The following is a 26,198-nucleotide window of genomic DNA, read 5'->3' as shown; positions in this document are numbered from 1 at the left end:
CCCAAGAGGGTTAAGGCAGTGCTGGAAAATAATGGTGGCCACACAAAATATTGACACTTTGGGCCCAATTTGGACATTTTCACTTAGGGGTGCACTCACTTTTGTTGCCAGCGGTTTAGACATTAATGGCTGTGTGTTGAGTTATTTTGAGTGGACAGCAAATTTACACTGTTACACAAGCTGTACACTCACTACTTTACATTGTAGCAAAGTGTCATGTCTTCAGTGTTGTCACATGAAAAGATATAAACAAATATTTACAAAAATGTGAGGGGTGTACTCACTTTTGTGAGATACTGTATATATGTGACCACGCAACACATATTGTGTTAACTTGTGACCACAAAACACATGCAGTGTGTTAACTTAATGAACACTATCCTTTAGGTGATTGAACAGCAATCATCATGCTGAAAAATCCATCTTGACCTGAACACCAAGTGTCATGTTATTTTCCAGCATCCTCATGGCTTGACTAAATCGATCAACAAATGTATGAGATATTCTAAATGTCTTAATGTTGAGTTATTTTATTGAGAAGATCTTCTATATTCTCTAGAATTAGTAGCAGTAATTCAGAAATGGTTTGAGCCTGACCCGCTCGGCCTGTGTTTTTGGCAGTTGGAAGCTGATCAAAGCAAGTTGAATTGATCAGCAGGGTAGCTTTTACAGTGCTAGGTGCAACTTTGCTTCTTAAATGTATAGATGAATGATGCTCAAAGGAAAAACAATTGACGAAGGTCAATATTATCAAAACAGCACCATTTACTCCTATTGCCCATCACTGTAAGAATCATGTGCGAGAGATGCTCAAGCCTCCAGATCTCACACACAGTTTTTGTGGATTGTAGCTGCAGTAACAGGAATGTACTGACTCAATTGCCCCCTCAGGGTATGCTAAGGTAATAGTCACACTGCAAGCATTCAGCAGCTATTGCATTAGGAGTTAATTAATCACACATCAATTACACATAGGCATTAATGTTTTTACACATTTAAAGGTCTAGAGTGAAATAATCCCTACACAATACGAATTGAAAATGCTTTCAACTCAGGATGAATATATCCAAGATTTTAATTAGGTTTTGACAAAGAATTTGATGGATATTTGACTTTCTTTGATAATAGAAATAAATATGCATCTCATTTTCAAAGATTTGCAATGTGAATCACAATGTAATGACAGACTGTATATACAGTGGAGTTGGAGTTAGAAGAAGGTTTTGATGAACCTGTGAGGCAGCACAGCCAACCAAATCTTCATCTATTACATAGAAATAGTCCTGAAAAGCATGAGCACATTTTTCTCTACGGCAACCTTAACTGTGACCACACAATTATGAGAGAGTTACCACAGATAACGCAGATATCACAGAACACCACAGAATACGAGTCACAAGAAGCTCTCGTTAGTTATGTGCTTAACATGACTAGCAAAAGGGCAGAGTAACTATTGCTGAGCTGATGAGATAACTGGTTTACATATTAGAGCAACTGTGAAATCTAAAGAAAACTGTACTGTTGCTGTTTGAGAAGTTCCACTTCCTAATTTGATTCAAGATGAAACAAGAAAATAAAATAAAAAAAAAACAAGCTCCATGCACTTTTAAACAACCGAGTGACATACCGGACCTCTACTTAAATCACATGGCATTTATCAACACTGCTATGCTCCTCATATTTCCTTGTGCCTTGATTTATTGTGTATTAATTTATTGTGTATGTATGTTTTATTTAGGCAATACTGTTTCTTGAGGCAGGAATTAAACATACCCTACTCATAGTTACAGCATCCTGATTGACTTCTATGTGTGTCCATTTAAACAAATTACAAATACTTCTGCTGAATATTTGATGCCTCACAACTCTTCCATATGTGTAGTTCTTTGCCCTTTCGTCAGGACCAGTCCTTTATTACTGCAGCTCCTTCATCCTGTTTAAGGCAGAACCTGCCTGGAACCATTCGATCTGTGTCTCGTTGAAAGTGTGGTTTAGCTCAATAGTTTCCTTGCTGCCATCATTGTGCTTCAGTACAGCATGCAGAGGCTAAAGGGAAAAACACACAAAAATAAAGGGCAAGTGAGGAAGGCAATTTCTTTGACACTTTTTACACCTTCAACGGTGATGTCCACCATAGTGTAGATTAATAATGACAAAGTAAATATACTGGACTCTGACTTTTGATTAAAAGACATGCTCCTCACCTTTCCTGGGGCAAAAGTCTGGAGGTCTACGATGGATATTTTATCATCTGGGCGGATTTTGTCATAATCAGCAGGGTCAGCAAAGGTAAGAGGAAGCAGGCCTTGTTTCTTTAAGTTTGTTTCTGTTCATATATTAAAAAATAAAAAATTTAAGTAAGTGGAGCATTAACCTGAAAAAAATTCAACATGTAATTAAGCTTCTATCAAGGATGGGTTGGATAAATATGTAATCTGTAATCTTGTTTAAGTATACTAAAATAGAAACAACAAGAGGAATAATGCATTTTATTAGCATCAATAATCTACAATTTCCCTCAGGATCAACAAAATGTCTCTCTATCCGTCTATATATTAATCTATCTACCTATCGAAGACACCTGCAACAGTACACATAGTATGTATTAAAGCTGATGCATGTACGATTTTGGAATTTCACCATTATCACAGCTCTATGTGCACACATTCAGAATTACAATCCCGGACAGACTACGTCCACCATGTTGGCACTGTCATGTGACCTTCGACGTCATCATAAACACACAAAAATCTTAAAGGGGCCAACAGATTAAAGTAACCATACTAACAGCAAAACACATCAGGAAAGTTAAGTGAATTAGTAATTTAATGTGGGAGGTGTTAACATGTGGAGGTAAATTCATTGCCGTTAGCTTGGCCGGCTAAGGCATGATGATCATAAAAAAAAGGTTTCAAACGCTGTGACAACGGTTTTCTTGTTTAAACCTTCAACAAGTTAACAATTTATTTGCGTATTGTTAAACAAGTTCTGTTTAACCAAGGTGTAATACTTAAAAAGAGCCAATGCGCTGTCCCATTGCATTATGGGATTTTTGATTCACATATTCTCCATCGGCAGCATACTGCAAAATCTCGCCGGAAGTAGTACGCCATCCGCGTATTTCTCACCTACTGAGAATTCAGACATACTACCCCTCTGCCGTATTGCTTTTCACCTACTCTGTAGTAGGGTAGTACACAATTTTGGACTTTGCCACTGTATGAATTTGTTCTTATGTCCTGCTGTGACCCAGGAAGTGAATCAGTATCAAGTATTCTCCAACCTGTTAAAAGCGTTAGGCATTAGCCATATAACGTTAGCACAATAGCCAAAAAACAGCGCAATACAAGTTATCCCAGAATCAGGGAGCCACTCTAGGGAAGGGGTAGTTACACCATTTCTAAAGTTTTTTTTAAAGGATAGAGTGTAGAGATGTGCATGGGAATGTTTTCTTAATCCCATTCCCACCTGCTCCCAAAAGAATTCTAGCTAATCAGGCCTGTTCCCACAGACATTCCAGCTATCCTGCCAATCTGCTACCGCAATTATTGTTTGCACCTGCTCGCAATATTTTTCCATACATAGTTGGTCTTATTTCTCAAAATATAAACACATTAAAATCACAATGTTACTTAACAGGATAGTGATTACTGATGACGAACGAATGAAAGCAGTAAATGCTTCACGTAGCACTGTGTGAGCACCTACTACTCATGTTAATGTGCTCATGTTAATGAACATGACCTTTCTTTGTCCCATGGGCTTCATATCTGACCACCCACTCACCCACAACAAAGGTAAAAATGCCCATTCCTGCAACTTTTTTGTTGGGTTCTACAGGATCCTCTGATGGTGCTGATGGACACCTCTGTGTGAGTCACATTGTGTACTCATGAGAATGAAAATTTTAAGAGCGAGAAGTGTGTCTTTCATAACTGTTACTGATGAATAAGCACACAGCAGATGGTTTGTCCTACTGTCCAGTTGTCTACTGTACCATTTTAATTTACAATTGTTTAATTACTGTTTTATATTTATGTGCCTTTTTTAAATTGCTGCTTTATGTCGCTGTCTGAAAAAAACTCCGGGAATATCATTATAATCTCGCTGTTTTGCACAGCAGTACAATGACAATAATGTCTTCTTATTGAAAGACACATAGGTTACAGAGTGGAAGATAAAAGAGGGCATCAACACCACATTAAACGGGGAAGGAACAAAAAAAGAGAAGAAGATAGAGGGGAGAAAAAAGAGGAAAAAGAGGAATCGCACGCACCATGAATTCTGGCAAAGCTCTTGACAATGATGGCCCTGCCTCCAAGATGTCTGGGCTCCAAAGCAGCATGTTCTCTGCTGGATCCCTCACCATAGTTCTCATCTCCCACCACAACCCATGAAACACCATTTTTCTACAAATAAGCCAATAATACATCATTTAACTTTAAGACTCAAGCGGCATCTGTGTTCTAACAGATCTAAACGGTATACATAATCCATTAACCTTCCAGTGAATTCAATAAAGAAATCCTGCGAAAATCAAGGCAATGACCTTTTACCTTGTAGTTGCGTGCAACATCAGGTACGGCACCAAATTCTCCAGTCAGCTGACTGCGGACCTTATTGACTGCATCATTTTCAATGTTCACAGCTCCAATGAGCAGATTGTTTGAGATGTTGTCCAGATGACCACGGAATTTCAGCCAGGGTCCAGCAGCACTGATGTGGTCAGTGGTGCATTTGCCCTTCACCTAGGAATAGTTCTGATTAAATTTAAAGATAAATGACAACCTAGGAGCCAAATCAGTAAGCACCCCTGTGTCAGATTACCTTTATGAGCACTTGCATGTCCTCCAGGTCTTTGCCGTGCCACTTATCAAAGGGCTCGAGCAGCTGCAGGCGGTTGCTCTGTGGGTTGACATCCACTCTGAGGCCAATGCCATCAGCTGGGGGGTGCTGATATGTGTCCTGGCCTGGGTCAAAGTCACGTTCAGGTAACTCATCTCCTGTAGGGGGCTCCAGCTTAAACTTCTCTCCATTGGGAGCTGTGAGATAGTCAACCTCAGGGTTGAATTTCAGTGTACCCGCAATGGCAAGTGCAGTAACAATCTGATTGGCAGAAAATCAAACAAAAAAAAGTGCAAATTTAACAAGAAATTCAACTAGAAGAAAACAGACTCAAACGGTAGCACAGCCCTCAATCATACCCTAATCCTAGTACCTCTGGAGATGTAACAAAGGCATGGGTGGCAGGATTGGCATCATTTCGGGCTGTGAAGTTCCTGTTATAGGATGTGACTATGGTGTTTTTCTCTCCTTTCTTAACATCTCTCCTACACAAGAAAAAAAATAGCCAAGTCACAAATAGAATTAATTCAAAAGAATGATTACTGGAGATTAAAAATGATTGTGCTTCATAAGCAAGGTTCTCCGTGTTACCTGTCCCACTGTCCAATGCACGGTCCACAAGCATTGGCCAGGACAACTCCTCCAACATCAGTCAGTATCTTGGCCTGCAACCAGAGAAATAAATATTATACTACATGTATACAAAACATAACACAGTTATATGGTCCGTGTACTGTGTAATTTAACTAACTGAAAAACAAGCAGAATTCATCGGTGGTTTAGTCAAACATGTTAGCTTTGCTCCGAGAAGTTCATTATGTGCTTTTCAAAGGCAGCAAGAGGGTTACAGTAAGGGAGGATGATGGGTCCATCGGGAAAATTAGATGGGTTTTTCCACCGTAATAAACTTAGTTTTAGGTTCGATATTCACTGGATATTCACTTTACCCTGCCCTTGTTCTATAAAGGCAACAGTCTTATACAGGTATCAATACCACCATTAGGGTAAATATATTCAATTATTATATACCGACATAAAACATTTACTCAAAAATGCCAACATGTATTAGAGCTGCATATTTAAGCTGAGAATGTTCTGACTGGCAATTCCACCCACTGAGTTAAAACATCAATGTTGTCCACACATCAAAATGACCTAAGATTTAACATACAAAAGTAATTTAAAAACACACTTTTACATTCTAAAGACTGTAGCAGGATCACAATGACATGCACCTCACCTACATGTTTTTTTCCACAATCCAAAAGTTCCAGTAGGTTCCTAGTGGTCAGAGAGATGAACTACAGGTGAAATTTTGCCAATATCTCCCTTTATACAAATACAGAACTCAATTATTTTAATAGGTCAGGCGTCTCATTGTGAGCCTGCTACAGCCTTCAGTATTTAAAATGTTTGTTTTTAAATGACTTCTGTATGTTAATAATTATAAGTCATTTTAATTAATGTGCAGACAAGATTGACATTCCGGGCCAGATCTAAGCATGGGCAGGGGTGGTCTGACCCCACCCAAACATCTGTCTTGCCCACTCAGTCAGAACTTAAGCATAGACAACATTAATCTTTTTTTTTTTTTTTTTTTTTTTTTTTTAAAACAATGTGTGTATTGGTTAAAATCAATCTGCGGCAGTCTGTGTGTTGAGAAGTTTGAGGAAGGGCTGTAGACTGCCACAACCAATCACAAAATAACGGCAGAAACATAGAACATATTTTTCACTGTTTATATTGGCTGAAAGCAATAAGTTCTACACTCACAAGGCGGCTTCAGTCTGTCCACCTTTTTAAGCTGGCAAAAACTGGGCTTTTCAACGTTTTAACTCAGTGGGTAGAATTGCCAGACGGTCCCTTAGGCAACTTGCGCTGTGATACCGTGTCAGTACATTTTCAGGTGTAAATATGTAGCTCTAACACACGTTGGCATTTTTGAGTAGATGTTTTATGTCCGTATATATTAATTGAATATTATTAAACTAATGGTGGTATTGATATCCCTGTAAGACTGTCGCCTCTATAGAACAAGGGCAGGGAAAAGTGAATATCCAACAAATAATCGAACCTAAAACAAAATAACGCAAACGCAAAAAATACGATGGGAAGAAAGCATAAATATATTTTAAATATTTTGCATTTTTGAGCAAAAATGGATATTAAACACAGTTTATTAGTCATTTAATTATGAATATTAAAACAAACCAAAAAAGATTTAACGCATCGTCATTCGTTTTTTAATTTTAGAACCAAAAACAAATGAACGCAACGTACACGGACCTTATATAAACACAAATTCCTTAACTCCCTAAAAATCACAAACAGGTGCTGAGCATCGATCATGAGCAAGTGGTACTGAGTTTAACGCTACATTACAAAGGCCATGTCTGGTCTATACTTTTAAACTAGCTCCGAAATTAAGTACAGAGACTCACATAACCGTCTCTCTCAATGGTAGCACGGATCTGCTCAGAGCCAGGGGTGACCGTGAACTTGGCCTTGCACTTGAGCCCCTTGTCTAGAGCCTGCTTGGCCAGAGAGGCAGCTCTACCCATATCTTCATAACTCGAGTTGGTGCAGCTTCCAATCAGACCTGAAAGTCAGTGAATGAAAGACATACAAATGGTTTTCTCTGAAAAATTGACAGCACAATACAATTTCAAGGTGTGTGCATACAAGGTGCTGCAGCTGTGGTGGTACATACCAACTTTAACCTCTAAAGGCCAGCCATTCTTCTCTGCCACAGAGCCAATGTCAGACACCAGGTGAGCTAAGTCAGGGGTGAAGGGACCATTGATGTGTGGCTTCAGCTGCAGGATGGTAAACAGGAAATAAGCAAAAGGCCCACAAGCACAGGAAGATTAGTGACTTTACTCAAGCAAAACCCCTGTGTGGACTCTGTAGTAGTAATAATTATTATTATTATTAATATTAATTAGTATTATTACTATTACTACTACTATTATTACTATTATTATTATTATTATTATTATTATTAATAGTCCAATTCTTAAACTAAATGTTTTAAAGAGAAGATTCATATAGACAAACTACACTTCTATACACAAGAAGGAAAAAAACAAAAGAAAATACAGGAAAAGAGGATAAAACTGTTTTGAGAGTTAGGCGAGACACACAGGCAACGAATTAGAATAACTTGACCATCTTGGCTGGTTAAACTTCAGGATGACTAGGAACCAGTGCCAGAAGAGCCAAGTGAATATACTCTACAGTAGTGGTCTTCAATCTTATCCACAAGCTTTCATTTCAGCCAAACAGGAGCGCAATTGATTAGAAACCAAGATGAGCTGATCAAAACAAGTGGAATCAGGCCCGACTCCTGCGTGGTTGGAAAGAAAGCCTCAAGCCACACTGACCTTTTGCGGATAAGACCGAAGACCTCTACTCTACAAGGTTACAAGGGAGAGCACAAGTACATGTAAATCATAACCTGCGGGGCTCGAGAGTGGCACAACAGAAACGCTTTTGTTATATCAGGAGGCTCAATCCCAACAATGCCAGAGCCATCCATGGTCTAAAAGAGTAAAACTGGCCGTGCTCTTTAGGTGGGATGGCATTTCCTCTCTCCCATGTCAATTACAGTGATATTAGCTAATAGTGAGCATCTATGAGCTTGTGTATGTGGAAGAGACCTGACAGCACTGTCCTCAGAGCTGTATTACGCTGCCCTGCGACGCTACATGAGCAGCAGTTTGCAAATATGTGATATGCTGGCTTCATGTGTTTGAGAGAAAACACGTTAACCTTTACACTGACAAGTTCATAACTGTCTTATGTTAGGGGAAAGCTAGCTGGTGGGTGGGAAATAGTAGGTGACCAAATGGAAAAGGCATAAGCTGGAGCTTGTACTGAATACAGATTTTTCTACAATTAGCCTGTCATCATCATGTGATTTGATTGTCTGGCCAAAGCTTAATGAGAACACATGTGGCTTCTTACTAATTAAGCCCTTGTCTCAGTGTTTGGATGTAAGATGCCACCTCTCCTTGATTCAGATATGGCCTGTGTGGAATTGTTGAGCAGTTGACAATCAGTAGTTTACATGGATAACAATAATCAGATATTAACTCGATTAAGACGATATTCTGATTAAGAAACTATCATGTAAACAGCAATTATTGATTATCTTAATCCGACTAAAGTCATACCCGAAGTAAACACAAATCGAATTAAGATGTGTGGAGTATTCCTGTTTTAGTTGCATTATCAACATGTACACACCTTAATCACACTATTAACATCGGGTGGGAGTTTTCACCGCATTTAGCGACAGAACACGTACACACACACACACACACACACACACAGCAGTGCTCAACCGTTGACGGCAAACAAGAGAGCATGGCTGCATCCGAAACCGTGTACTTACCTACAATCTAAAGTAGGAGATATACATGTATTTCTGCTACTATATAATAGGTATGTATTTGGTTTCAGACACAGCCCACGGCTTCAAGCAGTCGTCTATTTGCATGTATAGCATGACAAATACTTAACTGCACTCGAGGCTGTCGTAAAATTAAAAATGAAACACCCAAAACTGTATACGGTATCATAACGAAGACAAACTGTATGTTGAAACGTAAAATTCTGGAGGGAACTTCGGACGGCGTGGCGACGTAATGACGTGTTCCGTTAATCAATCTATGTTCTATATCATGTAAAACAGGAATATGAAAGGAATATTCTAAAAGCAACACATGTAAACACCTTAATTACAATGTCTTATTCAGAATAAGGTCAATAATTACATTACTGCTGTCCATGTAATTTTCTTTTGCTTGTTTGTTTGATTGCAAGCATGTTGTGTTTGATATTTTGCATGCTTTGAATTCTAGTTATGTTTAGTTTTCTTTGATCCTACATATTTATTGGATTTGTTAAAACTGATTTCAGATGCGTGATATAAGACATGTTAAAGTGTTTGTATTAGAGTAATTGTTTCTATTTGTTTATGGTTTTATTAGAAACCAACAATTTCCAGCACTTGTCATCAATGGGATATGTCTACTCCTACATGTTGAAATAAACTGAGAAAAAGAGACAGATGACTGAATAAGTTAATGGACCCAACACTCTGGTAGCAAATCAACCTAAAATTCCTTTTGATTTTTTACACTAATAACCATAGTCAGAAAAGGCTGTAATACAGTTTTAGGTGGAAATCCATCAATAAAGAAATTACAGTAATCAAAACAAACAATGCCCTTATTCCACTTTTTTTGCATGCAAGTGTGTTATATTTGCTAATATGTTTTAGCATCCCATTCAAACTGGAGTGCATCTGGTTTAAGCACTGCATGGAGCAATGTTTCTGCAAAAGGAGAAGAGCAATATTAGAGAAATGCACCACAGCAAGGTGAGCGCTGTAATATGCCAAGTCAGTGAAAGAGACATCTCTTGTGATGGAATCACAGAGAGGTCTCGCTGCCTGGGACAAAAATTATCAGAACAACCTTGAGTTTGAGTAATAGTTATTTTGGCTTGGAGAGAAAAACCAGACACTGTTGCTCCGGATAGAGGGGAAAAAATTAAATAAAATCACAGGGAAGCATGTGTAAAAGACCCAGCTTCCTTTGTAGAACAAATTCTAATGAAACTGATTCGGGAGTGTCGATCATCACATATAGATGACATATTAGAACTACATTAACATACAGTGAACAGATCACCATATTCTATCAAATGCAAAAGATGAATTTCACAGGTTTCTACTATTCTAGTTACAGACTAAATCAGGATGGGTGCTCACCTCACTCAGGTTGAGCTCAATCAGCTGGTCGTATTCACAGCCAGCATCAGGGACCAGCAGATCTTTGTACTCATCAGCCAGACCAGCAATTTCTATACAAAACATGAAAATAATTATAACAAAGGAAAAGAAAGAAAGAATGAATACACATGTGCCAGATATACTACTACCACCAACCTCCACGGCCTGTCTTCTCCAGGTACGTCCTCATACGGTGATTGTACGGGAACACTGACGTAGTGGCACCAATTTCAGCACCCATATTACAGATAGTAGCCATTCCTAAAACGTAAAAAAAAAATGTAAGCACATGTAAAACATACACTGAACTGTTATCTCTATCAGTGATGCTAAGTCTTACCTGTACAAGAGATGGAATCCACCCCAGGACCATGATACTCCACAATAGCACCAGTGCCACCTTTTACAGTAAGGATGCCAGCCACTTTCAGGATAACATCCTTTGGTGAGGTCCAACCTGACAGACTGCCGGTCAATCTCACTCCAATGACCTGCACAGGAATTTACATATTTTTGCAAAGTGATAAGCTCGTCAAAATCCAAGTACTTAGAGCCACAGAGGTGACCAGTGGCTGATTGTGTATGTATATGTAAACTCACTTTGGGACACTTAAGCTCCCAGGGAATTCCTGCCATGACATCAACAGCATCAGCTCCACCCACTCCAATACAGATGCTGCCCAATCCACCGCCATTGGGTGTGTGGGAATCAGTGCCAATCAACATTACTCCAGGGTAGGCATAATTTTCCAAAATAATCTGCAAGAAATGTTATAGAATACAGATTCGCTAATGTTAAATTACTGGAAAATATCTTCAAAAAGCTTCCAGTATTCAGGGGTGCAGCGCAAAAAAAAAAGCGCACATTTACACCGTACCTGATGGATGATTCCTGAGCCAGGTTTCCAGAAACCGACACCGTATTTAGCCCCTGCACTGGCAAGGAAGTTGTAAACTTCCTGATTCACTTCCTGGGTCACAGCAGGATAAAAATAAACTGCAGTTTAGTCAGTCACTCATCCATTCATATTGCGCAAAAAATAATTACAGCCCCAATAAATCTCCAAACTATAGAGAGAGAAAAACAAAAAAGTCAATTTGTCCTTACAGTCAAGGACAAATTGCCACGTCAGGTTTTAACATTACGTTTAGTGCATTTTCCTTGACTTCAACTTAACACTCTTGTACAATGTGAACGGCAAACATGCAGCCAAGTGCATCTTATTAGAGACTTACCTTTGCTCGTTGCAAGTCCTGGACTCCTCCTATCTGAGCTTCAATTAGGTGATCACAGTGGATGGTAGATGGTACGGCCACTCTGGGGAGCCCACTGCTGATAAACTGCAGCATGGCCATCTGTGCTGTTGCATCTTGCATTGCCACTCTGTCTGGGCGCAGGCGCAAGTATGTGCGTCCTCGAACAATCTCCTGACCTGCGGGGTCATCCAGATGGCCATAGACAATCTTCTCTGAAAGCGTAAGTGGCCTGTCCAGTCTATTTATTAAAAAGAAATAAATATCCCACTGTTATATATATGTATACATGTCTTTTCCCCCTATTATCAGATTATCAATATTAATACCAGACATCAGTAACCCCATTATCAGATTATCAATATTAATACCAGACATCATAATCAGTATCAGATAACGTGGACAAATAGGAAACCAGTGTGCTGGAAAGAAATCAACAGAAAGAGCTACACTAAAACAGACCAGTGTAGATAAGAGAGGAAAAACAAACAAACATGAGCGTGAAGAGCAAGCATGAGTGGAGCAGGCTGACCTTTTGCGTACAATATTGACATTGGATTGGAGTTTCTCATAGTTGACGTAGGAGTTGGGCTCAAAACGGCTCATAGACACTTTGGCTTTAGCGCTGAGGGCGGCAGACACATGAAGACGTCGAACCCCATGGCCCAGGATTAGCTGAGGGGAAAATCTGCACTTCAAATTCAAGCTTGACAACACGCTTCTAGCAAAACATTAACCAGTTACGAAGGAGTGAGTAGAGAAATTAAAACCATTAAAGTTCAAGTAAAAACTCTACTGAAACTAATTGCGGCTATGGAATATTTCTCACAACTGACAAAGCTTTTTACTGTCTAAAAAAACATATGTAAAAGAAGGAAATTGCTCATGTGGTAGTCATTTACTATTTAAAGGGTCATTAAGAAAAATCCACTACAAATGCGCGGTGGCTAGCTGAAGAATCAAGAACCCTACATTTTACACATAAATAGTAACACGAGTTCAGCAGGCTCGTCATTACTCGGAGGAAAAGTTATAATTTTCTTCTACAAGAGCACTCCTCTTTCACTTGTTCAGAGTTGTTTTGCTGGAGAAATGGCGCTGTTGTTTCCCCGCTTCATAGCGCACACACTATTTTAACCTTGCGTTAACCTTGCAACTAAAACACCGAGCTGTACTCTTCACACACGCAAAATACGAAACCGTCAAAACAGTCACCAGGTATTATAAAAGGGCGCTTTCCTCATAACTGATCAAAAAACACCCATGAATGGTGATTCTTTAGGTAAGAAGAGCTCATAGCCCTCTGTTAACATCCTTGGAATCGATGACCTGAGCAGCGTTAGCCGGCTGTCTGCGCTCTTCTCCATCACAAAAACCTTCTTCAACATTAAATACACACACTTCAATGCAATTAATTATATACTACGAATTATATACACACGAAACACATAGAATTAGGTAAATCAATAGACTTTTTTCCGTTTACCTGCAGCCGGGAGACGGTCAAACAGTAGGATGCCATTTTGTGCACTGACAAAGCTGTGACGCTTGAAAATGACGTCAGCAGTTTTAAGTCCCGTGAGCGTCTTTTTCCGCCCACACTACTGCTTCCTACCACTGTTTAGTACACTAGTATGGGTAGTGTGGGATTTAAGGATGCAACCCTTCTCAACGTCTCGGAAGAATATAACAAATATAGTGCTCAAATGCTATTCTGTTTCAGCCCTATCATTATAAATTGTGAATTTATGTGTGAATTTGCCCATGTAGTGTGTATGAAGTGTTCATATGTCCACTCAATGAACACTTAATTGGGAACACTATACTAATACTGGGTAAGGTCTCCCTCTCAAAACAGCCTCAATTCTTCGTGGCATGGATTCCATGCACTTTCATGCTGCGACTCTCGTACCACATCCCAAAGGTGTTCTATTGGTTAAGGCCCTTAACCCTCTCTGTTCCAGGGGTGCTGTATCATGGCTGCCCCTGCGCTCCGACTTCCTAACATGCTGGGGTAAGCAAAGAAAAGAATTTCACTGTGCTTTAATGTATATGTGACCAATAAAGACTCATTATCATTATTATCATTCATTCATAGCTCTGAATGTCTACTCTTGGTTTGAGCCCCAGGTTTCACCTGTTAAGATTGCATTTGTTGTTTTTAAAAAGAGTAAACCAACATGAAGACCAGAGAGCTATCTCTGGGAGAAAAGCAAGCCATTTTGAAGCTGAAAAAATAAGGAAATAGCCAGTGAAACTATTTGGAATGCCCTGAAAAAGAAAAAAAAAAAACACTGGTGTCCTAACAACCAGACATGGAACAGGTTAGCCTAGGAAACCAACAGCAGCTGATGTCAGAGACACTGTCAGAGCTGTGAAGAAAAACGCAAAAACTACATACAGTGACATCAACAACCTCCACAGGGCAGGGTGAACGGTATCATAATCCACCATTCGAAGACTTCGAGAGCAGAAATATGGATGCCATAGCAAAGATTCAATCCAATCTAATTGGGAGGAACTTCACCATGCAGCAAGACAATGCCCCAAAACACACTGCCATCACAAAAGACTTCGTCATGAGAAAAAGTGGAAGGTTTCAGACCGGCCAAGTCAATCACCAGATCTTAATCCAGTTGAGAATGCAACTCACCTCTTGAAGAGGAGACTGAAGGACTGACCGACAACCACCCTTTTTAGTCCCAACTAAGTCAGTAGAAAAATATCTAACGGGGGATTTATTTTAAGGCATCCCCTCTTAAAGTTGTCTTGATTGTTGGTACATCAGTGAAACTCACACATATGACATATTTTAGTTGTAAGCTATAAAAAGCAGTGGTGGCTTGACGGTTAAGGCTCTGGGTTACTGATCGGAAGGTCGGGGGTCAAGCCCCAGCACTGCCAGGCTCTGGGTTATTAATTGGAAGGTCAAGGGTTCAAACCCTGGTGCAGCCAAGCTGCCACTGTTGGGCCCTTGAGCAAGGCCCTTAACCCCCTCTGCTCCAGGGGTGCTGTATCATGGCTGACCCTATGCTCTGACCCCAACCTCCTGGTATGCGAAGAAAAGAATTTCACTGTGCTGAAATGTATGTGTTACTAATAAAGACTCATTACTCATTATTATTATTATTATTTCATGTTTGGGTGATTAAACAAATAGTTAACTTAATAGTTATCTAACAAATAGTTAATTATGTCATGTCACTTTTACTCAACCATTGTAATCATTTAATAGCAGATGTCACTTTACTCTGTTGTTGTACATCACTGTCTCATTCATCATCACAGTTTCATCTCTGCCTTAGTGTCCAAATATGTTTCTGCTCATGTCAAATGCCATAAATGTAAATAACTGTTTGTACTGTCAATGTTTAAATCCGAGCCTCATCACAAGCATTTCAATGCCCAATGTACCCAGTGCAACTGTGCCAATGACTAATAATCGACTCTTGACTTAGTCGACCTGTGTCTGACGGACCAGAAGGCGGCAGTGTGCGCGCGCGCCGCTTTGTGGAGAAGAAGAGTGGGGTGAAAGGTCAACAGTGACGTTACTACGACAAAGTGTCGTGGAGTCGACTCTATCTCGGCTAGTACAAAATGGCTAAACATCATCCGGATTTGATTTTCTGCAGAAAGCAAGCGGGTGTCGGTAAGAACTACTGTTGAGGTGCATTACAGATATCAGAGAGCAGACACACAGATGCGGTTTACAATCGATCTTTATGAACGCAGGGTTATCCAGGATGTAACTAATTAGCCACGTTGTTAGCTAAGTTAGCAAGTTTAGCAAGTTTAGCAAAGCTCGTTGTTGTGGTTTAGTATTTCTGCTAAATTCTTCTTAACTGAATTTACACAAATGAACCCGTTCAAAAGTTTACATACCCTTGATTCTTAACACTGTGTGTCGTTACCTGGATGATCCAGGATTTTTAAAAAATGTTTTGTGATGAATTTTAAGTACATGAGTCCCTTATTTGTCCTGAGCAGTTAAACTGCCCACTGTTCTTCAAAAAAATCCTCCAGGTCCTGCACATTCTCTGCTTTTCCAACATCATCTTTTCCAACAGCGGCTATATGAAGTTGAGATCCATCTTTTCACACTTAGTACAACTGAGGGACTCGTACACAACTATTACATAAGGTGCAAACGTTCACTGATGTTCCAGAAGGCATCGCGATACATTAAGAGCCAGGGGGGTGTAAACTTTTGAACAGTCCGCTCGGTGTGTTATTTTGTTTAAAGTTCTTATTTTCACATAAGATGTTTAGACCCCCTGGCTCTTAATGTATTGTGTTGCCTTCTTGAGCATCAGTAAATGTTTACACCTCCTGTAAGAGTTGTGTATTACAGGATTACTGTATTACGGAGTCCCTGGAGTGGAGTTTTGGACTGCAGAATTACACATTTGTGTCTTGTATCGCTATTAAACTTTTAATGCATAGCGTCCATGCTTAAAGAGAGCCAGTTTAAGGCTCTTTTTAATGTTTTAGAAAGATGTAAGCTGTAAATCACTTGAGCATTACTATAAATTAACATAAATCTCTATAGCTCTGTAGACTACCTTTCTTTCTCAGTCTTTAATAACTTTTACATAAAACATCAAACAAATAATTAACAAAAAATGAAGTAAAACATGCTTTTGTGCCAGACTCCATGGATCAGCTTAGGTTTTTTAAACCCCCCCCCCCCCCCCTTTCTTTTTTTCGTTTTTTTTTTTTAAACCTCCTTGCATCATGCAACAGTCTTAAACTGTTATTTATTTTTATTATTTCAGACATACTGTTTACTTTTTAATGTAAGTAATATTTAGACAATCATAATTTATACAGTTGAGGTCTATATAACTTTACATCATCAATAACTAGAATCTCTCACCATCTTCAAAAAACAACCAAAGACCCACCTCTTCTATGAACACCTAACAAACTCATTAAAAAAAAAATGCACTTACACCTCTACTCTGCACTTTGCTTCTTCTGGAATTCAATTAATAGATCTCGTATGGTAGCACTTCTTGTATTGTTCTCTGCTTGATATCATTTGCTTGTATCTTTCTCATTTGTAAGTCACTTTGGATAAAAGCGTCTGCTATGTGAATAAATGTAAATGTACATCATGGTTACAAAAATACTATATTAAGGGGCACCAGCAGAAATTTTGGCCCCTGACAGAATCTTTCACCTTAGATAAAGATTTTTTTTGGTCTCCTTGTCGGACCTTTGATTTATCCCCACTGAACACTCAACTGAATATAAAGCAGTCATATAAATATATTTTTAATATGAAAATATCAACATAGCCATAGTAACACCCTCACATGTATTAAAGCAGAGCTTTTAAATGTGATATTCTCTCACTAAGACAGAAAACAGCAGCAATTGGAGTGAGGTACTTCCATAAACAATGTCTTTATTTGGGCCAAGTTAGTAAATTCCACATTTGAGAGCCCCAGACTGAGGTTTCTGAATATTGATACTAAAGTGCTGCTCCTGAAAGTTTCCTATTTAGTTCACAAATGCACTGGTAAAGACCACATCCTTGTAATTTCTCACAAAATAAATCAAATAGAGGTGTTAAAAAGCATTTGAAGAATAAGCAGAATAACTAATAAGGAGGCTTTAGACAGAGCTTACTAATGAAAAGACATTGTGGACTTGTTGATTTACTTCTTTCTCTTTTTCCTTTGCAGCCATTGGGAGACTTTGTGAAAAATGTAAGTTTTAAAAGAAAACACAGTAGAGCTCAGTCTATACTTTGTATTTGACAGTTATAGGCAGTGGTGAGAATACGTAGATTTAATTAACTATTTTCAGCAGCATTAATTAATCTGTTGTACTAACATGTTCTGTGAGTCATCTGCTTTAACATTTTCAGTCTCAGATCTGTTTCATGTCATTTGAAAAATAGATCACATCATTGTTGTATTATCTAGAAGTATATTTCTGCCACCAATGTGGAGTCATCAGTAAGCATGAGACTTTTCAGTATAGTACAATAATATTGTGCCTTCCTGTCTTAATGGTAGTTGTGTTAAATGTTTTAATTTCTATTGCATGTGAAAACATTTAACACTGATTATCCTTTAAGCCTTTCATATTCTGTAAGCTTCATATGTTTTATCTAATGTGTCAAACTTGTCTTCAGGTGATGGGAAGTGTGTTATCTGCGACTCTTACGTCAGGCCTTGCACACTTGTACGCATATGTGACGAATGTAACTACGGCTCATATCAAGGACGCTGTGTGATATGTGGAGGTCCAGGGGTATCAGATGCTTACTACTGCAAGGAATGCACCATTCAGGAAAAAGATGTAAGTAAACTTCTATTGAATTTTTTCTGTCCTTGTCACTAGGAGATCGGTTTTATCTGTGGGTAAGAAAAACATAATGCAATTATGCAAACTTCTCCTAGCTTTGCTTGCTAATGTTTTTTTCTTCTCTCTGCTGTACAGCGAGACGGTTGTCCCAAGATCGTGAACCTCGGCAGCTCGAAGACTGACCTCTTTTATGAGAGAAAAAAATATGGCTTCAAGAAGAGGTGAAGCTGTGGGAATTTGGAAGATGACCTTTTACATGTTTTCAGCAGCTATCTTTTGTACAAGTACCCCCCCCAAAAAAAAAAAATTAATAAATAAAACTGTTATACAGTATGCTGTTGCAGTTTGTCACTCTACTAGCTGTGAAGTAAAACAGTACAAAGAATCATATTGAGAAGACACTCTTTAATAATGTGGAACAAGCATGGAACATTCAGCACAGGAAGTTTTAATTAAAAAAAAGCAATATTATATAAACCAGAGGTCATAACAGTACAGTTTAATGATTTCCCTGTTCACAAACGCATGATACCACTTATCAGTTATTCACCAGCCCTGGTAGGTATGTTAAAGCAGAGAACTGGACTCCATCTCTACAGATCACGAGTTGGAATGATGTTTGTTCAATAACATGCATGAACTAGAGTGACGGTGACTCCAGACCAAGGAAGATTTTTTACATATAGAAACAAAGTATCCTTTCAACATGAAAAAGCTTTGATTAGACATGCAATACAAATAATTATACATATCTATTTCTAGTTAGAACCTGGAAATCCAATTATTTGCATTTTGAACCTTGAAGCTGGTCAGTAAACCACCCCTTTCGGGTGACCAATCAGAATTAAACGGCTAAATAGATTTATTTGCTTAAAAAGCATTTACTCTGTGCCTGGTAGACAGTTTCATCCTGGAAGAAAGAGACATGTTATTCCTTTTAGGAAGCACTAATATATCAGCTGAACTTCTAATAGGTTGTCAAGATGGTACTGAGACACAATGCCATTAACTGTATTTTATCTATATTTACAGATAATTCAAAAGCAGCTCAAGTAAATGCACAGATAAGGAGATGCAAAAGTTGTCCCTGATAAACTCTAATCTTAAGCACTTTTCAGACGGGAATAGTTTTCTAAACGTAGTTTGAGTTACAATTCTCAATCACCTGACGTCTGTGATTCCATGTACTGATTCGGACGGGACTAACATCTGTGTTTATTACAGAGGCGGGAGTGTTTTGTACATCTGGGTGTTGTAGAAGTTCATGTGCTCTGGATGCATGCTTACGTACTTTTAAATAAATTTAAAAAAAATCAATTTTCTTAATTTATTGACAATTTTAATTAAGTAAAATTACTTATTTAAAAAACAAAAACATGATTTTATAGAACTGGCTGCTTATAATAAACCCACTAAAATAAAGACATGATTACTTATACAAGTAAAATATTATATAATTTAATGAAGAAATGAAGGTGAGTAATCCTAGCAATTTGTGATTTGGCTCTTCTTGTTGATTAAATTTTTTAAAAATTTCTTCACCGGGTAGCAAAAACGTCTACATACAGACTGGATTGAACGCAGCAAGCAGAAAACATGCATGTAAGCGCTTCTACTGTAGTTCACGTTGGCCAAAACACACAAGGAAAAGCACTGTGAAAAGATATTATCCGCAGTCACAGACATTCGCATTCAAGTGGGAGGATCACAGAGTTAACTGAAGACCAGTGGGTAATTTACTCTGGAATTTGTTTTATTTATTATTATTAAATAATAGTTTTTTTTTTTAAATAGGTTGTGTATGAAAAAAAACAGACTTGGCAGATTTAGACGGGATTAAAATCACGAAGTACATCTGTGAAACGCTAACTTCTACACCCCCTGGAAAACTAGTCCTGTCCGAATAGTGCTTCAGACAGTATGGTCATTTTACTACCCTGAAAAAGAAGCGCTGCCATCAAACATGAGTAATGGTTATGCTTTTGAGCAGAAAGATCTAAACAGCCCCTTTAACTTTCACCACAGCTGAAAATGTACAAAATTAAAAACAAACCAATAAATAGAATTAATTATTTATCTTTATTAAATTGTAACAATAAAATTGCTCAATTAAATACACATCAGCCAATTTGTTATTTTCAATGTAGTTTAGTGGTCACGTGGCTAACTTTCTTTGTTTTTCCATCACCCTATCCCAATTGCTCACATGACCAATTCAATCTGAATTTCAAGCATAATTCTCTTCATGCTTCCAGGAAGAATGTCGAAGGGGATTTAAAGCATAATAAAGTAACCCACCTTTTTTTAAAAAAAAAAAAAACCCCTCTTTAACACGAAGTGTACTGGCACAGGGCCATTATAAAATTCATAACACAAGCATGCTGGAGTATTCATGAAAGGCTTGTGTCAAAAGTGAGGTTTTATGGGACTTTGTCTTAATATCAATGGGAGAAGAATGAACCCTTAATTATGATTAAGGGCTGACTGAGATCATTGCTTTTTTTTTATTTAAAATGTATCAATTTGAGAACATACAGTGTTTCGAACTTATAAATACAAATTTGATTACTACTTTATTTTGAGGGTATTAAAATTATTCATATGGCTGGCATATTGGCTTCATAAACAAGAAATTGTTTTGAGTTCATTGTAGCGTTGAATGCAAATGCATATTAATACTTCAGCTGAAAAGTATTCAATACACTAAATACATTTCTTCAAGGGCAAGATGACAAGGGGGTACTTTATGAAACCTTTTTAAAAATGTTTGAAAAATACAGATATAACAATATGTACACCATATTAATATTCTTGGCCTCTTCTCGGTTTCATGTAAAGACTAACCAATACACTTCCTAAAATCTTTGTCGTCATCTCACAGACTTTGACATAAGCCTTAAATACATACTCCGGTATTGCTTTATAAAATATTTAAGCAATGTTTATGAACACCCATTGTAGGGACGATTTATATAAACTGTTAATAAAAGTTACAATATAATTTTAAAAATAAATTTTAATTATAAACAATGACAATTGGATTGGATTGATATAACTTACAGTTAGGCAGATAAGTTTGCTTTCATTGAACATAGCATCATAAAAAGGCAAAAATGTGACCGTAGTAAACATTTCAGTTTAGTCATGAGAGAGTGGATTTACTGACTTCTTTTGAAAATGCAAATCGTCCAGCTGTTGTTTCCTGGGATCAGTCTCTTACAGTGATCCGTATTTCACTTCATAGCAAGCCACGATTTTCTTGCAGCGTCCCAAGTCCTTGCGAAGCTCAGCTACCTCCTGCCTCAGGGCCATGTTCTCATGCTCCAAGAAGGCTGCACGGACTGTGATCTGATTCTCCTTCAGCCGCCTAGCTTCCCGGGAACGTTTTGCTGCGATGTTATTCTTCTTCCTCCTTTGCCAATATTTTTCATCCTGGAATAGTTTGCAAAAAAGTGTTGAATACAATGCAAGGACAATGTGAACTCTGCATTAAAAGCATCGCTTGCTTTAGAAACGTTTTTGCATAATTGGTATTACTGTTTTAAAATAATGAAAAATACTTTCCTAAAAACGGTGTCTGAAAGTAAAGGTGTGCACTGGGGGACACACCCAAAAAAAGTCAGGGTCACTGTGGTTTAAATGACTAATTTGTTTATATTCTGAGAAATAGAACCAACTGATTTTTTTAGGAAATATCATGGGCAAGGACAAACAAAAACAATAACTGTGGGAGTAAGGGGGCACTGGTCAAACTTTACACAGGAGTCAGCAGAATTGGTCAAGAGTGGTGTAAAATAGACAAACAAAAAGTCCTGCACACACTTCTAGCTGAAATTAAACACCTACCTTATGATCTTCAGGCACAAATATTTTCTTGGCTTTCTTGATCATTGGTTGTGGTTTGAGATCCTCTTCATTGAAGCGATGCTTGCGAGGGTCGAAGAGTTCTCCTCCGGGTAGGCTTGAAAGCACAAGGTCTGCAGGATCGGGCTCAAAATCCACTGCTATCTCAATGTCCTCTGGGTCAATGGGGTCTGGCGTCAGACATTCCTCCGTTCTGGTTAGGTCTGAAATGTGTGGTCAGAGTATGCACTGAGCTGGAGCACTTACAACACACAGGAACATCACTCATATTTGTGATTTCTTAAAGAACATCATTGATATTCTGTAGATTATGTTTGTTCTTTTACTATTCAGTGAACCCAAATAAACCTCTGGGGTCTATTAGGTTCTTGAGAGTGAAGTTGATTTTACTGAATTTCTATGTGCAATAGAACTTGAAAATAAACCGTGTTATTTTATTACTCATTTTTCCACGTTTTCTGAATCTTTTTTAAACAAAGCATCACTAAACTCGTATCAGGGTGTACACAACACTGCAGTTTTTATCTACTTCATTGTATACACCAGATTCAGCCAACGAGCTAATTACCAAATGTTTCAAGAGATACATTAGGTGAATTTGGAATACACAAATTTCTATTGGTCCATGGCCACAACCCGTGTTTACCATTCCCCCGCTATGCTGACCTGTTTTGGTCTGCGCTGAGTCAGAGGTTGATATAACAGTTGTTACTACTTCTTCTTCACACTGTTCCAGCTCCATGGTTGGTAGAAGAGAGATGGGATCTGCTGAACTAGGTTCTGTCTTTGGAATGATAGTGACAGTTTTCTCTAGAAGATGCTTGGAGCTCTCTTTTGCAAGGTTCTTCTGCTGGACTTGTTCAGAAGCAGGGATACCATTCTCCATGAGAAATTCCTCCAGATCCATGTACTCAAGATGAAAGGTTTTGCCATCATATGGAATTGTCTTGTCCCAGATAGCAGGGGTCAAGGCAGCTGATGGCCCCAATCCACTGACTCCCCCTACAGAGTTCGCTTCATCTCCAGAAAGCTTCTCTTTCTCATCTTCTGGGGAAAACAAAAACACTTATATTAGTGTAAAATTCTTTTTTTTTTTTATTATTATTTTTTTTTTTTTTACAATAAACATTGAGACCTGAACATATGCTTGAAAATTGGATAGCTTATATGAAACAAGCATGGTTACTAAATCAACCTATGTTAATGATTGTGGCAATACAGGAGATGCTGCATTAATTCTAGAAACACACAGAAGATATACACAGGTCCAGCTGGTACAGATACAGCATGGAAACCACGGTCATGAGATGAAAAGCTAGAGCTGAATTCATTTCAACTATTAAATGACTATTTAAACGTTCACCGTACATAAACCACAACTTATTGAAAAGCCTACACTGTTTTTCTCTCACTTGTTTAATTGTGACCACTAACTATGACTAAGGTTGAGCAAAATGAAAAATAAGACAATATTATTCTCTGGGAGTGTATGGGTATTGTTAGTTCACTTATTACATTGCCTGACTGTTCCTTTTTTTATTTTATGTTTTAAACAATTTATTTTTGTAAACATTATCATTGAACGGATTTTCGAGTATTGCTTTGCTGGCGTCTAAACCAAAACATGTATATTATACCACTACAATACAGGGCATGCATCAAGTATTGCTCTTAATATGCACTATATACTTGACATGTACAATGTGTGTTATATCTTGAAGACTATAGCTATAGGCTACATATTTATGCCTATAGGACTACTTGCCCTTTTACTTGCTTTATTTGTCTTCTTCACACTTTCAACGAGTTGTTTTTTTTTTCCTACATGGCATCCATAACAGCGTGTACACAACTCGGTAAGAAATCTGACCTACGTACCATCTGCACAGTCCAACAAATTCGGCGGAGGAATTTCCAGCACTTTCTTTAACGCCACTGGAAACCCAGCCGGAGGACTGTTCCCTTCGTCCAAACATACCGATACCGAGGACATTTTGTACGAACGTCTTCCTTGTTTTGGGACTAATTTCTGCGAAAACACTAACAGACACTACCGCACCCTATAAACAAGGCCGCTGCCTTTCACCACATTCTCCATGTTGCAAACAAACAGCTTGTTTCATATTCACATTAAACCCCGTCCACTTGGACGGACTGACCAATCACACTTCTCAAACATGAATAATATATCGAGATTAGACCTGCGCGGGCGGCCATACTGAAGTGAACGCGGACGCTGCATGTGTTACCACCCCTCGCGCAAACCACCAACCCGCCCCCCCACCCACACACACACACACACACACACACACACACACACACACACACACACACACACACACACACTCACTCACTCACTCACTCTCTCTCTCTCTCTCTCTCTCTCTCTCTCTCTCTCTCTCTCACACACGCTGATCTATAGGGTCGACGTCAGAATTCAATGAAATCTGTTCCAAATAATCCAATCTAATTTATCAAAACTCATACACACGACGAGGGATGCAGATTAACTACAGTGTACTTCAGTAATAAATCTTAAATGGGTAAAATATCACGGTGTAGAACACAACGCATTGTAGAATACTTTTGTATGAATCGTGTTTTATTGGTAAGCTCACTGCAAATTTATATCACATTTCTATAATATTTATACACCAAAAAAATTACAGTAGAAGGCTTAGTAAATGAATAATTAATCCACTTCTTAGGAACACATTACATGAACGAGCGCGCGCACACACGATCACATGGCCCTGCACGTGCCGTTATCAGAAAGGAAACACGCAGACGGACCAATGAGACAGCTGGTAGCTACAAGGCGGTGCCGCGTTCATGTACAAACTCTCGCGAGATTTATAGACGTTGCCAGGAATTCCTGTTACCAAAGAAGCCAAACTGCGTCACTCAGACTTTGTTGAATAATAGCAAAACACGCTTAAATGGGCACGTGGTCCCTGCATACTACTGTAGTAACTTTACCCAAATCTTGTAGTAACGATACCCAAATCTAACCAAGAGTGATGTTTCTTAGTTACAAAATGCTCCCTCAAGATGACCATATAAAAGATTAACATTACCCCTTTTGCTGTCAAACTAGGTTACCTAGACATGCATGTTAATAACTAAATATGTGATACTAAATCAGATAAATACCTAATTGCGGTTAATTTGGCATCTCGGTTCAGTTCATCTCGACATTGATTTATATCTTCTGTTTTGATTTCGTGATGTAAGGACATATTTGTATGCAAAAGAAGGTTATTTATATTATATTTTGAGTGTAAACATATTAAGCATCTCCTAGTGAGAAGATGTGTGGCTAAATGAAAAACCCTAATCTAATCTAATCTAATCTAATCAAAACATTGCCTTGTCTTCTGGGTCAGTGGTGCACAACTTCAGGCGAGAAACCCAGTACCTGCTCTATTAAATCTGCTCATTAATTCATGAGTTTATGAGAATTTAACAGGTTGTCATAGCATTGGACTGGTGATATTCACGGTAAGGGTTTGCAGCTGAATTTAACATTTCGTCATATGCACGTTACAGTGTATTGCTATGATCCAAACTCAGCAATTTATTGTACAATAATAAGTTCTAGTAGTCATTTCAACAATGCATACAACTTTTAAAAATAAATAAATAAATAAAAATTTACAAAACAAATGTAAAAAAAAAAAAAAAAAAGTCACCAAACTGACAAATCTTAATAAGAAATAGCATACCGTTTAAATTGACTGTGCAAACGATCAATATAATAAATAACACTGAAGATCAGTAACGTGCATGAATTACAGAATAATCTTGCTGTTAAAACAGTCAGCAAAAATATTACCACAACCCAGTTGCAGAACTGAGTTTTATACACTTACCGTCCTCATTAATAGGGGAGAAGGAGAAAGGGTGCTCGAGCAGGGCTTTGAATAGCTCCGGAATATCTGAAGACATTTCAGTACAACTCATGTTTTAACTAACAAATCAAATTATGAATGAAGACAAGCCTGAAGGTTCTTCACAGTCTTCAGAGAACGAAACCTTCCGATAACCACAAGCTGTGCGAAGTTACCTAACTTCTGCGCACAGATCATAAACAGCAGCTCAGTCTCTCTGAGGATAA

At 38.3% G+C, this 26,198-nt stretch overlaps 3 protein-coding genes across 6 annotated transcripts; 1 reads left to right on the top strand and 2 right to left on the bottom strand.

Annotated features, from left to right (window-relative positions):
* Positions 1–1,057: 1,057 nt before the first annotated feature.
* Positions 1,058–13,495, bottom strand: aco2 (aconitase 2, mitochondrial). The gene is made up of 17 exons (XM_053685363.1): positions 13,386–13,495; positions 12,432–12,574; positions 11,882–12,140; positions 11,524–11,616; positions 11,246–11,404; positions 10,986–11,136; positions 10,802–10,906; positions 10,625–10,716; positions 7,556–7,661; positions 7,287–7,444; positions 5,437–5,510; positions 5,219–5,330; positions 4,828–5,106; positions 4,557–4,748; positions 4,277–4,409; positions 2,205–2,326; positions 1,058–2,046 (listed from the first exon to the last, which is right to left on the bottom strand). The coding sequence occupies exons 1-17, from the start codon at positions 13,419–13,421 to the stop codon at positions 1,915–1,917; spliced, it is 2,346 nt and encodes a 781-aa protein (XP_053541338.1). The 5' UTR covers positions 13,422–13,495; the 3' UTR covers positions 1,058–1,914.
* Positions 13,496–15,455: 1,960 nt separating this feature from the next.
* Positions 15,456–18,550, top strand: phf5a (PHD finger protein 5A). Its single transcript, NM_001200932.1, is given in 4 exon segments — positions 15,456–15,548; positions 17,590–17,613; positions 18,045–18,211; positions 18,353–18,550. Coding segments are annotated over 4 exon segments (333 nt in total). The 5' UTR covers positions 15,456–15,496; the 3' UTR covers positions 18,443–18,550.
* Positions 18,551–18,602: 52 nt separating this feature from the next.
* tefa (TEF transcription factor, PAR bZIP family member a) lies at positions 18,603–26,198 on the bottom strand. 4 transcript variants are annotated; one of them, XM_017483598.3, is made up of 4 exons: positions 25,954–26,198; positions 22,748–23,128; positions 22,064–22,284; positions 18,603–21,649 (listed from the first exon to the last, which is right to left on the bottom strand). In XM_017483598.3, exons 1-4 carry the CDS (start codon positions 26,042–26,044, stop codon positions 21,434–21,436), a joined length of 909 nt encoding a protein of 302 aa, XP_017339087.1. In that variant the 5' UTR covers positions 26,045–26,198; the 3' UTR covers positions 18,603–21,433. The 4 variants fall into 4 exon arrangements, with proteins under 4 accessions (XP_017339087.1, XP_017339089.1, XP_017339085.1 ...); XM_017483600.3 differs by having other exon boundaries at positions 22,748–23,125; XM_017483596.3 differs by lacking the exon at positions 25,954–26,198 and adding an exon at positions 23,960–24,342.

This window comes from Ictalurus punctatus, chromosome 13, assembly GCF_001660625.3.
Source record: "Ictalurus punctatus breed USDA103 chromosome 13, Coco_2.0, whole genome shotgun sequence".
In the NCBI taxonomy this organism is placed as follows: Eukaryota; Metazoa; Chordata; class Actinopteri; order Siluriformes; family Ictaluridae; genus Ictalurus; species Ictalurus punctatus.
Note: the sequence above shows the minus strand (reverse complement) of the source record. Positions and strands in the feature narration are given on the sequence as shown.